Consider the following 15,658-nt stretch of genomic DNA (forward strand, 5'->3'; position numbering starts at 1 on the left):
ACCAATGAAAAACAGATAAATGTGAAGACCATGTCAGTTCACTAGTTGTTTCTCTTATGAATATTACTAGTTAGGCTGAAATGTCCTATCCAGATCCAATTTTAAAGAATGTTATTAGTCTTCTTGAAGTATTTAATTATTTGAGGTATTTAATTACTGTAGCATCACCAGGTATTACTGCTGGATGTTTATCTTTTCCCCAAGGACATTAGAAGGATAATTGTTTTGGACGTTAATTGCAATTTTCTGGTTGTTGGGGTGCAGAAAGAATGCTAGCCTGTGTACAGGAGCCATATAGGGGTATTGTGAGAACAGCCACACATAGCAATGTGTGGTTTGCAGTATCTTTCTAACTGCATGTGATTTCTTCAGAATATAGAAGTGTGTTGCTTCCTGTGAGGAAAAGCTCACAGTTCTGGTTCATGGAAGTCTCCCCTCACCAAGACGTTCTGGTATTTTCATCCTGCTGCTTCTATATATTGCTTTCTATACTTAAAACATAGGGATTGTCTGTAAGACTGGCACTCCCAGCAATGAAAAATCAGGAGTCAGCCTTCAGACAGTCATAGGCTGATTTCAAGGACACCAAATCACCAGATTTTCCTATAAACAGTAATGTTTCGAAGAGTGGTAACTGCATATTTTATGTCCAGGAAACATGGTTTTGGGCTTTGATTACTAGGGTCTCATTGAGACCAGTGGTAACAATGGAAGGTATAATACAACATTTTTGTAGCATAACATTACGTTGGATTATGAAACAGTTTGAGATTTTTTTATCTATTCAGATCTACTGGTACTTAACATACTGAAATTTATCTACTTCAGCTTTAGTTCTAATTTCTCTCATGTCTCTACTTCTGAAATGTTTTGGGTACGCTTCCGTGCAACTGAAAGCATTAATGTCACCTGCAAAATATGTCATGCTTAAAACAAGTGGTACAAAAATGATAATTCCACTAGGGTTAGTAGAAGTCTTGCCATGAACTACATTGAGATTGGGATTTCATTTACTGCATTGCTTACCACATAATGCATAACTAATGGTTATATGCTGGGGAAATGTCACAAATCCAAAGTTACTTAAGTATATTTTTGATTTTTAAATAACACTTGTCTTTTGACAATCACTTTTACTTTGATATCTGTTCTTAAAACTACCTCTTGGGGATAGAAGAATAATACTTCTCACTTCAGTGACATTTTAGTAATAGTATAATTTTCTGCCAGTAATTCCATATTTTTACAAATATGAAATTATGTAGTTGAAATTCCTTCTTTTCTTTCTGTGTCTGGAGGCTGTCTATGTGGCTTTCAATTTGTGGGCCATGTTGGATATAGAATATAGAGTACAACCATGTGCATATATAAACCATGCATATTGAGTTTCTGCCTAATCTTCCAGTTTACTGTAGCTATGGATTCTCTACCACTCTCAAAAAAAGAATATTACTGAACATGAAACCATAAGACAAGGGCCAATGGATTTGAAAGATTTTATAGCTCATCAGCAGCACACTGTATTTCAGGCACCAACATAAAAGTGAAAGCAGAATTGCAGTTGATTAAAGAGTAATCAGTGGATTGCCCAGAAAATGCAGCCCCTCTTCAGTGCCTCTTAAAGGATTCATTATTCAGTCCCAGATGCAGTGTGTTTTGACTTATTGGTGACTGCAAAAGAAAACAGGGAAATGTAATTTTTTGGTTTCTATCAGTATGCTCAGCTTTGATTACCTTGGAAGATAGGCTCTTATTCCAAGATGTTTACAGTCTAAGATCAGATTTTGGCACCCTTGCTCATACTGAATAGCATTAGTCAGGGCTGAGCTGCTGCTCATTCAGGTCAGATAGATCAGAACTAGTCATCAATTGAGACGGTGGTATTTATGTAGAGCCATGATGGTGATTCAAACATCTTTCTGTGAGGCAGTGATGCAAATGTTTTTCTGCTGCTTTCATCTGTTTATCTGTACCTCTGTTTTATATGAGTACCATAAAAAAGCCTTTGGTTAAAAAAAGTGCTTTAAGAAGAAAACTGAATGAATGAAATTGTTTGGCACACAAAGGAGCAGGAGGGAATTTGTACAGAAAGGATAGCATGGAAGAAAGCCCTGTATTCCAAACACGGTCCTAAGAAACAAACCTGAAAGGTTGGCAGGTTTTCACTGGACTGCCAGTAGATGAGCAGTGATTAGTTTGCTTTTTAAAGCATTGTCTCCTGCCAACCCCAAATCCCCTTCTCCCGTTTCCAGCACAGATTCAGCCTTCAGGATAAGTGGATGATGAGGTACACAGTTGTGGTGTGGAAGGGATTCAAACAATGTGAATGAGATTTTGATCTTCTGCAACTTCTGTGATACAGAGAGTGGAGAGGAGGAAAGACAAACTGGTCTCCATTTACAGAAAAAGCTTTCATCTCTTCTGTGCTGTGTGGCTATGGCTGAGGAGAGAGGAGGGGAGTTGTCTTCCTGCTTATATCAAATTGCCAGGCCTTTAATTTTGACCAGATGCACTATGCAATGATGGCAGCTGATGGATAGTTATAAATGAATTAGTCTTTGGCAAACTAAACTTTATTTCAAGTAAGATCAGCATCACAGAAGATACAGGAAAGCAAATTTTGTGATGGGATCAGTGCATTTTTTAAATGCTCAGATTTCTTGGCAAGAATAAAAGGATGCATTAGTGCAAAGAGGCAAAATATCCTAATTTCTAAGCATACCTCTGGTACAGACGCCTTGCTGCTCTTCCCACAGAGCAAGAAGGACTAAATATTGATGGGCAGTCTGAACCTTGCCTCTGCTGAACTTTCCTTTTTGCCGTGGTTTGTATTGGGGTTATAGGTAGCATTCCTGTCACTGCCACTCCATTCCCCACACTAATTGTCATGAAGTACAGAAGGTTCAAGCATGCTTGGTTCCCAAGCCTGCTAATGAGCCCTGAGCTCCCCTCACCCTTAATGAACCAAGATTTGTTTGTGGGGGGTTCTTGTCCATCCCTCCTTTTCCCTGGTCAGGGGAGGAGGCAAGAGTTCACACAACCGAACAATGACTTTACAGTGTAAAGACGATGCAGCTGTGCCATCTGAAGCTGTTCTCAGTTATGAGCAACAAAGCTTAAATAGATTGTACTGTGAAGAGGTACAGCTCTGTGAGTGTGAAGCATAGCTTTTGCTTCTGCTTCACTGACCTGTCTGCTTGTGGCAGTGATGGGCCCTTGACGGGAGCTTAGGCAGGGAGAGCTGCGTAGGGCGACTCTTTCAAAACCACTCTCTGTAACGCCGAGTGCAGGGAAGGAAGCAAAATGAAGTTTCAGTTGATCTCTGGTGGGGGTGTACTGCTGCATTCTCGAGAAAATCCCATGCCTTCCATTTAGAAGTCATTGGTTCCTAATCCACTTCAGGTGATTAGTAAGACCTCTAAAGTAAGCGGTAGTTCATAAGTTTTAGCAGTAGAGAGTACTCACACAAAAGTGGATGTGTATGCACTCACACACACGCAGACTCTTCCTAGGCAAATCACACATTTCACTATCTCACTACATTTTACTACCTTACTCTTTGGAGGCTCTTCCTGTACTAGAGGTTAGGATCATCAGAAATTTGGGCTAAACTGCTGTTTATCACTTACTTCATCCACCTTCCTTGAAGCATTTAAGTTATGACACTGTGAGATCCTCTATCTATATTTATCTTGCTACAAACATGTATGTGATATATTTTTGGGCATATGTATAGAGGCACATATGCACAAATGTACAGGTACATATAAATACGGTTGCATATGTTCTTGAAATACATAGGAGTATATTAGTATATGATACATATATATCATACATATATATGTAAAATATCACATGCTTTTCTAGAAGCATTATTCCCTGTATATATTCAGATATATATTTATGCAAGTAAACACAGACACGTACCCTAAATGCTGTGCTATAGCTATAATAACAAATGAAAATTTCAATGTGATAAAATAACTCTTAATTGTAATAGTGATTGTAAAGTTATCAGTTATAATACTCTGGACTAATCCTTGCACAATGCTATACAGAGGTAAAGTTTTTTTTACAAAGTTTTAATGAGTGAAGCCAAAAGCAGCATCTGCAGAAGAAATCTAATTTTCCTGTAATAGACTGTTTGATGGTCACCATTTTGGGTTTTAATAATGCACAGAAACATCTGCTGTTTTTCTCAATCACATGAGAGAGAAAGGGAAAGAGAAAGAAATAAAAAAGAAGCTTTTGTTTTGCAAAGTGGACAGAGAGAGAAGGGGGGGAGGGGGGGACGGAATAAAGCAGTCCAGTTTTAAATACCTTCATGTATGCATGTGCAGGTTCAAAACTTTAAATTGCTCTCCAGCCTGGCATGGTGGGTTGATAGCCCTGGGAGCAGTGGCGAAAGCTGACAACCCCCCACGGCTGACCCCTCATGTTCTCTCTCGCCTAATCGAATTTTACGTGTGTTTCCAGATAGCTGATCAGCTTCCCTGGATTTCGCTGACGCCACAGGAAAGCTTTGCCTGAAGATGGAAACACTGGAGTCGGAACTGACCTGCCCTATCTGTCTGGAGCTGTTTGAAGACCCGCTGCTGCTGCCTTGCGCTCACAGCCTCTGCTTCAACTGCGCGCACCGCATCCTGGTCTCCCACTGCGCCACCAACGAGCCGGTGGAGTCTATCACCGCCTTCCAGTGCCCGACCTGCCGCTATGTCATCACCCTCAGCCAGCGCGGTCTAGACGGGCTCAAGCGCAACGTCACTCTGCAGAACATCATCGACAGGTTTCAGAAAGCCTCGGTCAGCGGGCCCAATTCCCCCAGTGAGACCCGCCGGGAGCGGGCGTTTGATAGCAACAGCATGTCGTCCTGCGAGAAGGTCCTCTGCCAGTTCTGCGACCAGGACCCTGCCCAGGAGGCGGTGAAAACCTGTGTTACCTGTGAGGTGTCCTACTGTGAGGAGTGCCTGAAAGCCACTCACCCCAACAAGAAGCCATTCACTGGCCACCGGCTCATTGAGCCCATCCCAGACTCTCACATCAGGGGATTAATGTGCTTGGAGCACGAGGACGAGAAAGTTAACATGTACTGTGTGACTGACGACCAGTTAATCTGTGCCTTGTGTAAACTGGTCGGGAGACACCGTGACCATCAGGTGGCAGCTTTAAGTGAGCGCTATGACAAGCTAAAGGTTAGTGCTACCTATCGACCTTTCTAGCCAAGCAGCATGCGGTTGGGAAGGAAAGTCCCCTTTGGTTGTATGCTAAATTCCTCATTTGGGTGGGGGATGGGAAAGGTAGGTGTGTGGTCTCTAATCGGAGAAGATATACACAGAGATCTACATGTGCATTTGCTCATCACCATTTAAAAGGTGTCGGATTTTGCTTAAGGAAAGATTCCTCAGTTGTGCTTTGATTTCTCTGTAGCTATCATAAGGAGTATGCAGCATATACTACTGTTTAGGTGAATTTCCTTATCTACCTACAGCTTTATTCATGGCAGCTGGCAAGGTTTAGTGCTGACTGTACAGACACAGGCACTGACTGAATTGTCAGGTGTTCTTTGCTTACGCTCCGCTGTTGATTATTTTTCATTCAGTTGCTTTCATTGTGAAAAGTTTTTTGCATTGTCGCTAACAGGCGATGTATTTATCCACGCCAGCTTCAGGGATGCCAGCCACCTGTCCAGCCAGGGAAACCAAATGCCGGCTCCGCTCCTCCCATGCTGCCTCCCACCCAGGCTCGCAGGCAGCAGCGCAGTCCTGGAAACAAAACCAAAATTGTTTCTGAGCTTCTTGTGGTATTGAGAAGGTTCAGTGAGCTCCCGGTACATCTCCTACCAGGTAGCCAGGCAGCTCCGGCAGCCCCTGGACCCACGAAGGGTACCTTGGGTGGGGTGGAAGTGGGTGGCCAGGTCACAGGGAGCTGTGGTGGCTCCCTGGGCTGCTGGTGGAAGCACAGCTCCTGCTGAACAGTGAGGCCGGGGCAAGTGGCCCCCCACCCACCTGCATGTACACTACTCTTGTGCCTATTTAGGTGCTGCTGCACAGCAAAGACAGGAATTAAGCACCCCACACTTTCCTGCACCCACTCCCTCTGGACAGTCTGCACATGCGTGTGCATGGCCGGGGTGGGATTTTTTTTTAAAGATGGACTGTGGCCGAGAAGCCACAAGTGCAGAAAGCAAAGCTTATCAGTCAGCCTTCGCAGAAAGCAAAGCTTATCAGTCAGCCTTCTCACTCAGAATTTCGGGCGTGGAAAAAGAAATGGAATTAATAGGTTTAACTAAGTGGAAGGGTTTTCTTAAATGCCTTCACACAAAACTATGTGGCTGCACACATGTCTATGATAACTTTATGTGAGTGCAGGTGAAATCTGCATACACATGCTGTGTGGATTTTGTGCCTCTACGCATGTGTAAACATGCAGATCATATTCTATGATTATTTTATCATAATGAAAGACACTTCTTTACCTGGACCGCACAGCTTCCTTTCATCTCTTAAAAACTTTTTTATTTACTAAAGAGGAGTTGTTAGTTTTGCTTTCCTTTTTTTTTTTTTTTTTTCCCCCTAAACCTATTTGTTATTTTAATAGGTAAGAGTTTAGCCATTGATAAAATGGGACATGGACTATAAATTTGAGTAGAAGGTGCCTGGACTGACAGTATTTTCAATAATCCAACGGGTTTATATCCTTAACAGGTGCTACTGTTTAGTAAGCTAACAGTGACTGAACAATTTATCAGCTTTATATGAGTAGGAATGCACTACTTCACATGAAATACCCTCAGAATTAAATACTGGGTAAGTATATTTTTGAGGATGTCAGTAAATATTAAACATTTCTTTTTGTTGGTGTACTTAGATACAGCAAGTTTTGAAAAAAAGACTTTAAAAGGCATGTATCTTCTCCTGAGATCTTTGACTTTGTATTGCAGATAGTAAAAAAAAAAAATTAGGGTATTTTTGCATGATCTGTGGCTTTCTGTGCCAAGATGTCTAAGCAAACTCTGAATGGCTGTCTGACAGGCAAGCAACATTGACGTTAGAAGTTACACAATTTAGGTAACTTGGCAGAAGCCTAATAAAGTACTTTCCACCAGCCACCTCAAAGAGTAATTCAGGGATTAATTTAATAGTTAGTGTACGCCTAGGTCAAATAACTCTTTCCTTATAATACAACTCCTATCATTGTTTATAATGTCTGTACACTTATTTTGAGATGTGAACTTTCTTTGTACCCAAACTATCTAAAAGTACTTTATACAGATAATTATTAACCTACAAGAAATCCCGTTACTGTCCCCTTTGTCATGAGGTAACGTATTTCACTTTGGTGATGTTAGCGATGACATCAGTCATGCCAGTTGTGCCAACAGTTATGACACATTAATACTCTGAGCCCAGGAATGGTAGGCTAGGTGGTTTCCATCCAAATCCAGCATCCACCCTCTGTTCATAAGAAGGTGACCTGAAAACTATGTCTTTCCTTTCCTTGTTGCCTCTTCCATCTCAGGAATTTGTGCTGTTTTATATATCAAACTCTGAGAATGAGATTTGCTGTTCCGTAGATTGGCATTTATCCCTCAGGAGTAAAGGAACGATACCTGTTCACACCAGCGTTTGGTTGCTGAGAGGCAAGCATTTCAGGTCCATTTTCACATTCAGGTCTTCTCCTTTGTAAATGGTGATACAACCTCTTAAGTCACTGATCATGCTGCTAACTTAAATCTTAGGCATGAGCTTGCAGGTGGTCTTTGTTAACTGACAGATACTGTGCACAAGCCATTGGCAAATTCAATGTTCAAGTGGATCAGAAAATCTCCACCTGAAAAAACAGGTTGTTGCTTGCTATATTGCTGCTGTGGGTTTTTAAAACACATGGGGTTTGATAGATAAGCTACCCAAATCTTTAAAAAAAAAAATCTGAAAGAATGAGCATGCTGTAGCCAACAGTATAGTAGATTCATTCAAAAATGAGTGATTAATTGCATCTTTAAAAAAGAAAAGAAATAACACTTCAAGTGAAGCTTTCTTGTGATTTTCTTTCTAAAAATCGACACGTTGATGCTAACAACAGCAACTGGTGTTGCTCTGGGTGTCAAGCTATGCTAATTACTTGCATTCTCTTCCAGCAGTGTTACTAATTATTTAAACAATATCTCACCCTTCATTAAGCATAGGACAAAAGATGCCATTACAATCTAGTTCCTTTTGTGGCAAAAATGTAGCCCTTTAATTAGGAGTTCTGTACACTTGTCCAACAGAGGCGTCTATGCTGAAGTGTTTAGCCGTCAGTGTAAGAGCAATTGTCGACATCTGAAAATGAGAAAGTGTTTTCCTTTGGCAACTACAGCTCCAACTCTGAGAGGTGCTTTTCTTTCTCAACTTGTACTGTGGTGAAGGGCATTGAGGGCACTTATGTTCTTTCAGGAGCGGTCCTTTCTTGCTTAGTTAGGCGACCACATGATATAGCTTCACACTTATAGTTGTTTTAGTGTTTGTAGATGTGGTGTTGGGGTTTTTTTAAGCAGATCATAGACAGATGCATATTAAAAATGGAAAAATGATAAACCATGACAGTGAAGAGGAATAATCCTGGTGATATGCTGAATTTATGAGGTCATGGTCAAAATTGTGGTATAAATTAGAAATAATTTTTAGCTATGTAAACAGTGAGACCTTTAAAAATAGAAGGTGCAAATTCTTATGCTTAGCCCACCATACTACCTCAAAGAAAATATTTATGGCTAATTAGTTTTTGATATTGATTCTTTGCTTTTTGTCTTGTTGCAACAGAAAGGAAGAGACAATTGAAAAGCATGTTAATTTTTTCAGAGAAAATTCATGAAATTACCATTGTTCTATACATATATTTATACTCAAGAAAGTGTAAGAATAATGAAAAGATAAGATTTATTTTGAACAAGAGAGAATATTTTGGGGAATATTTTGGGGGAGAAGTTACAAGGTGTGGATGGAAAGATACCGCTTATTTAATATTAACGAAGAGCCATGAAGAGGTGTGACAAAAGAAGATAGACAGTAAGCCATATTTTTTAATGCTGTAAAGCCAGTATAACTCCATTGAAACCAGTGTTTTTACTCACCTTCATATTTGCTGAGAATCTGGCCACTGATGCATATATTCTTTCCAAAACATAATTTTAGCAGAATTTTTGTAGTGCTTAGTCAAGAAAGATCTTTTGTTGAATTGAACTGCTGTAGGTAGCTGTGGTTCTCCATGTTTTTGTTTGAATCTTGTTAGTGCTGATGCATATTTGGCATGTTTACGAAGGCTGGGCAGTCCTCTGAATGGCACTCAGCAATTCTGGGAACAAAAGGGAGCTTCTTGTTTGTGTGGTTTTCACTTAGTTTTAGCGGCACAATCCATACACGTCTATCTCTCCTACACTTGTTTTAGGATACAAGGATTTGGTTTTCTGCAGTGTGTGAATTCAATTATTCACAAATAAACTGTTTCCACGTAGGGAGAATTGCATTCAACTCTTACAAGCCTACTTTGACTGTGTAAAAGTAGGAGATTTTGTCAAGACCATAGCTACTACAAATAGAGCACAAAAATATATCTGCTTCCCTGATATGTATATTATGAATTTAAAAAAAATTCATTTTTAAATGTCTTTGCAGAGATGCTGACAAAATATGTGTTGAAACTTGCCAACTGTTTTTATTTGGCATTATTTTGTAATTGCAGCTTGATCATTAATTGATATACTGTGATACCATAATAACCCAGCACTTACAAATCTATACTCATACAAACAGTGGGGTTGATAATCTGGGAACACTGGTTTCTGGATTTATGTATAAATATATTATGCACATACATGTAAATATGTGTCTATGTACATTTTATTAATTTTATGCACATATTTATAGTGCTTGTGTTAGTATATAAAGGCAGTACTACATATGTTTGTATGCATATGTATGTATGTAGACCTGTCTAGCATAGAAATACACGTAATTTCCAGTAATGTCTAAGTTCATGAATATCTAGAATCTTGAATTTGGATAAATACACAGAAGCCTATATTTTAACTAAATATATAGTTTCATATGTATGTGTAGGTTAGTAAAAATATATTTAATCACATATATATATAACTACACATTAATTTTTTTACTTGGTATCCATTTTTAATATTCCATGCATATATCTTTTTTTAGTAGCTGAATATTTTCACATCTAAATTTCTCATTTCCCTTAATTTTACTAACTTCCTAATGGAAACTATTTAACTAAAACAAAATCCAACTGATATGTAAAGACATAGTATGTCAGTGTTATAGCGATATGTGTTATTAAACATTTAGATAAGTGGCACTTTCCCTTACATTGTACTTAATAGATTCAGAGTATAGAAAGTTTCTTTCTATAGTGCCAGTTATGCGGGCTTAACATATAGTTAAAACACTATATCCAACCTGACAAAATGTGGAACTTGTGGACTTTCATTAGTATTAGATTAGATGCATCTTGATATTATTGTTAGTTTATTATTAGATTAGGTACTGCTTGACAGATATTTCAGCGTATTGATTTCTTATGAAATTAAAATGATGAACGGTCACATATATGAGTATGGAATATTATGTGATATTACTTAACCCAGAAATAGATGCAAAAATATAACTGACTAACAACTGGCTGAGCTTCATTATTTGCAAAGATCCAAAAATACTAAGTTGTTGCATGGAGGAGGATTGATGTGTGATTGAACTACTTTACTACAAAGGTTTTTCATCTACACTTATTTTATTACTTTAATATATAAATATTAAGGAGACTTTAGAACATTCTCTCTCTAGATTAGTGTTATCTCAAGTGGCTGTGTTTCCTCCATCTGGTATTTCTTTGGAGGAGTTTAGAAGGATAATAAAAAATGTAAATACAAGAATGATGACATTAGTCTTGGGGGGGTGGTGTTTGGGTTTTCTTGTAAATTTTAGACTTTTAGTGTAGTTTGAAGTTCCTTGTGTTTATGATTGTGGATAATGAACTATGTCTGTACAATAGTTATAAGTACTATGAGATTGCTTTTATCTACCTAAGATCCTTTAAATAATATAAGGCATAGCTTTTTTAAAACTCACTTTCACAAATTTAATAGCAAGTCTTTAAAAAATGTTCACATACTACTTATTTCCTTCAATTTTTAGTGAAAGTGATGGTGTTGAAGGCATAATCTATCAGGAGGAACAAGATAATTAAATAAAATTGTAAATAGTACAGCATTTTTATCTTTGTTCTCATGACTGGCTTCCAGAGAAGCCAGACTAGGCATTAAGCAAAATGTATATTCATACTTTTCCATGGATCTGGTCCAAACTGTTCATATAACAGACTTTAAGTCTACATTCTAGCTCTGAATTTGTTTATTGGAGTGACCTCTTCACTGACCTTTCGTTGTTTATACATTTTTAGATAATATGATGCTTGAAAGTTGGTGGTGGAATATAATGCATGACAGATACTTCCTCAGAATGAGAATTTGTGTTTAAACAATAAATAATAAAGCAATAAAAACCAAAGCAATAAAAATGGAAGTGAAGCAAATAGATGAGGTTAAGGGCAAATAACGAACTGTTTTCAAAGGTTGGGCACAGGTTGACCCTTTGTTTAGGAAATGTAGTGTCTGCCTAACAGAGTAACAAAGATAGGGTTGGTAACAGGAAAAGTTACAAACAAGTGACCTTTCAAAGGCGGAATATTTATGGGTTTTAGCATAACAGTATGTTTTATAACTGATAAATAGAATGAGTAAGCTAGTTCTTCTAGTGCTTTACCAGGGAATGCTAAAGCTAGTTGGGGGAGTATGGCTAAAACCACTTTCTACAGACAGCAGACTAAAACTCACACTCTTCAGTGGCATTGAGAGGTGAGTGGAAGGGTATGAATGTATGTCTATATGTTAGGTATGTCTGAACATATTTTAAGGTATAACCTTATTTTAATGCAAATATTTTAAAAACTAATGTGACAGCAAATCCATTTTCAGACAAAGGTGATTAAAAGTATGCTTTAAATAGGAAAAAACCCACCCCAAAACCTGGATGTAAATGTCTCCCAAATGAGCACTGCAGAACACTTAGTATTCAGATTTCTCTCAAGCTTTAATTTAATATGTAAAAATACTCCATGAAGAGAAATCCAAATTACTTTAACTCTGCCCTGTAATGACACACAATCATAGGAGCATGATTAAAGCATTTTAGTTCTTCTTATATTGATCAATTTTCACGACCTCTTATATTTTTTTTCATATTGTTTGATCTTAAAATACAAATCCAGCAGTGATTCCAGTACACTGCTTTCCATTTCAGGCTTTACAAGTGTACATTTATGATGATTTTTTTGGCCTTCTTTTTTTCAGCAAAATGTACGCTTCTAGCAAAATGATACTACTTGTATGTACCCTCAGCACTGTGAACTTCTGCATAGAGATTCATACCAATCAGAAACAGTGCCTGATTTGGAAAGCCTGAATAGTCCATGGAGAGGGAATCTCCTCCAGAAGGTCACAGACTGGAAAGCTATGTTTGGTTGCTAAACCACGCTTTGGACTCACAGCCTGATAGGGGTGATAAGACTGTGTGTTTCCTCTTTCTCCCATTTGTATTTACCTCTCCACAAAACCAGCCATCCAGCCCCCTATCTCCCTTGGCATCCCTTGACCCTCCATGCAGGAAGCCTTTTATTTTACTGGGAAGGATGTTGTTGCCCTCAAGAGAGAGCACCCGCACTGAGGATGTGGGGCAAGGGGATTCCTGCCCTTCACAGCTTTCACTTATAATGTTTCACTTATAATATTTCATTTATAATGCACTCTCACAAACCAGACAGAGCCTGCTCTGTTTTCCAGTTATCTAAAGTCAGTGAAAAATGAAGGAGGAGCAAAGAAAATGAAAAACTAGATGATAATATCATAGTGTGACTATACTGAGTTATTTCTAGAACTTCTGTAAATGCTTACTTAAGCAATTCTTACCCTTTTACAGTATAAATGCTTAATTGAAAGCTCATTGTCTTCATCAGTAAAACGCTTAGAACATGTTGAGTAGCTAATAAATAAGTAAAATATCAGTGACTTTCTTGATGATGTGCCTTGATGGTGCCAGGAGGATTGCTTTTTACGATAGCCTTTTCTTTTTTAATTTCTGCAGGCTGGAGTGGCAGTATCACTTGTTTAATGAATTTCTGCTTTGCATGGGGTGTTGGTCCTATGCAATATCCCAGTTTATGACTGTGGATGGGGAGCACGTGCAGGTTTGTTTTAATGCCTCAGACAAAAGCACTCAAGGGGCTGGAGCTCTGAGCTGCCTCTGTACCTTACAGGTCCCCTCTGTTAGAGCTTACTGACTCACTTTCAGCTGTCCCCAGGTGCCAAGATGTGAGACTTAGTTGTAGCTAGAATTGCATGGCAAAATTTAGAAAATTCTGTGCCATCTGCTAGTACCTGTGTGTTTGCACATACACCTTGTCTCCTGAAAGAGTTCTGTGAGATTCTGAGTGCTGAAAACTGGAAAGGAAAGAAAAAGGGACAAGCAATGAGTCCATAGTCAGGTGTGTGGTTCTGTAGGAATATTTCCCCATCCATCTCAATTACAACACTGTTGCACTTTCAGATTTTTTGGGCTATTTACATGCTTGTATTGAATGCATGCTCAAAGTTGCATCAGCTTGATTTTGAAAGCAACAAATTTTGGTGGTTTGGGTTGCTCACAACATTTGCATTTTTGGAGAAATGAAAATTTCCTGCCAAAATGTAATCTAGTCTTCTCTTTTGAAATTTTGCAATTTTAGCTTCCTTAGAGTATGTTTGCCATAATAACATAAAGTAGCAGTATTATTCTATAATTATATTTTACAGTATGAGAGGGATCAAATTCAGCACAGATGAGAAATGTAACTGGAATGCCTATGGCTAGCTTTTCCCTTTGCAATTTATCTGTTCAATTAGTTGTGATATTGAGAATGATGATCTAAACTACAATGGACCCCTAGTCTATAGCCCTTAGAGGCCCATAGAACATTGGCTGCAGAAACCAAATGCTGAAAATTTGAAAAGGCAAGGATATTTTGGTGGAGTAATATATAATATACAACTTCATATCTATATGGAGGGTTTTTTTTTTTTAAAAATAATTCCTATGGGCATTTGTGACTTTGGAATAGACATTATTCCACTGTACTATCATCTCTGCCAACCGCATCTGTAAAGTATAAAAATAATTTTACTTAATTTTACTATGGTAATTCCCAAAGGCTTAACTCAAAAAAAGACCTGTAATATAAGATGATGTACAAGTACATGAGATGTAATTCCAGCTTCAGGGAATATTAATTCAACTATGCTTAGAACAGAATAGGAAAGCAAGCATGACAGGTATGTAGAAATTTTATATGGTCACAGTAATAATCAGGCAAGCTGTTGGCATCATGTAATGGGTAAGATTAAATAAGAAAAAAGTTTAAAAATTAATATTGGCTAGTTCCATTAGTCAGCAGAGGCATGAATATTTGATTTCTTATAATTATTCTGGTTTGAAATACAGTAGCCTCACTCCTCCTTGTCACTACACTGAAAGGCTTGGATTCTTGTGCCCTTCATGTAGAAGAGGTCCCAGTACAACTCCTGGCTCTGTATGTCCTGTCTTATGTACCAGTCTAATAAAAAAATAATTCTGATGTCCAAACTGATGTTAGTACACTGTTATAACAGTACTCTTTATTGATTGAAAATTTACACTCCCTAAATTTGAAAAAAGAACTGAAATATGAGAGATTCCAAAATATGAGAGAATATCTCTCTCATATCTTACAAGAGAGTCTCCTCTATCTCATAAGTGTTTCAGCTTTTATTCTTAATGAAATTATGGTTTTGATATCACATTCTTTTTCCAAAGGGTATTCTAAATAAAATGAATATAAAAACCTGGTAAAATGAGAAGAGATCTTTCATGTAATGTATCCAACAGCTCATATAAATTAGAATAAATAGCAATAAAATGTATAGTTTTTTCTTGAAAAGCTAAAAAGTACAAAGGGGCCTTTTTGATGCCATTACTTTCCAGTGCCAGACTGCACAAGTAATTTCTTACACCATTACTTACTGCAGGCTCACCATTTGTGGGTGATAAATCCTTGTTAATACCAGGACAGATGAAGATGGGAGCAGCAATCTGCTGTTAGGCTAAGTAAAGAGATGGAGTGACAGGGGTGACGGAGCTCTTGGGTCCCAGGACTAATATCAGGATGGGATTACTAATATACCTCTTGTTCAGGGGTATGCCTAAAATCAAAAGCCACCCCAGCTTTTTTTTCTGTATCATTTCCTGTAATTTCACCTGCAATTCACACACATTTCAAAATACATACTTTAAAAGTATTAAACTTCTATTTTTGCCTCAGAGGATAAACACTGACCTGTTCAGCTACAAATAAGCTGGAACATCTCCAATGGCAGATAGTACTGGAAGATTTCTTAGCATGCTCAGAGTATCAGAACTGGAGGAAGCAAAGACTAATTTGAACCTGATGAAGGAAGAAAATAATAAAACTGCTTCCCTGATCAAAATAATCCAGTTTTCTCTTTTCTCTAAAAGTATCCACATATATGCAAACAAAA

At 38.1% G+C, this 15,658-nt stretch overlaps 1 protein-coding gene across 3 annotated transcripts in view; it reads left to right on the forward strand.

The window, feature by feature from the left end:
- Positions 1-15,658, forward strand: part of MID1 (midline 1) — a 359,385-nt gene that overhangs the window by 254,079 nt on the left and 89,648 nt on the right. For all 3 annotated transcript variants that reach the window (XM_074858821.1, XM_074858822.1, XM_074858823.1), the window contains one exon: positions 4,477-5,192. In XM_074858821.1, the coding sequence (XP_074714922.1) occupies positions 4,533-5,192 (660 nt within the window). In that variant the 5' untranslated portion in view covers positions 4,477-4,532. The remainder of the gene's footprint in view (positions 1-4,476; positions 5,193-15,658) is intronic.

This window comes from Strix uralensis, chromosome 2, assembly GCF_047716275.1.
Source record: "Strix uralensis isolate ZFMK-TIS-50842 chromosome 2, bStrUra1, whole genome shotgun sequence".
NCBI lineage: Eukaryota > Metazoa > Chordata > Aves > Strigiformes > Strigidae > Strix > Strix uralensis.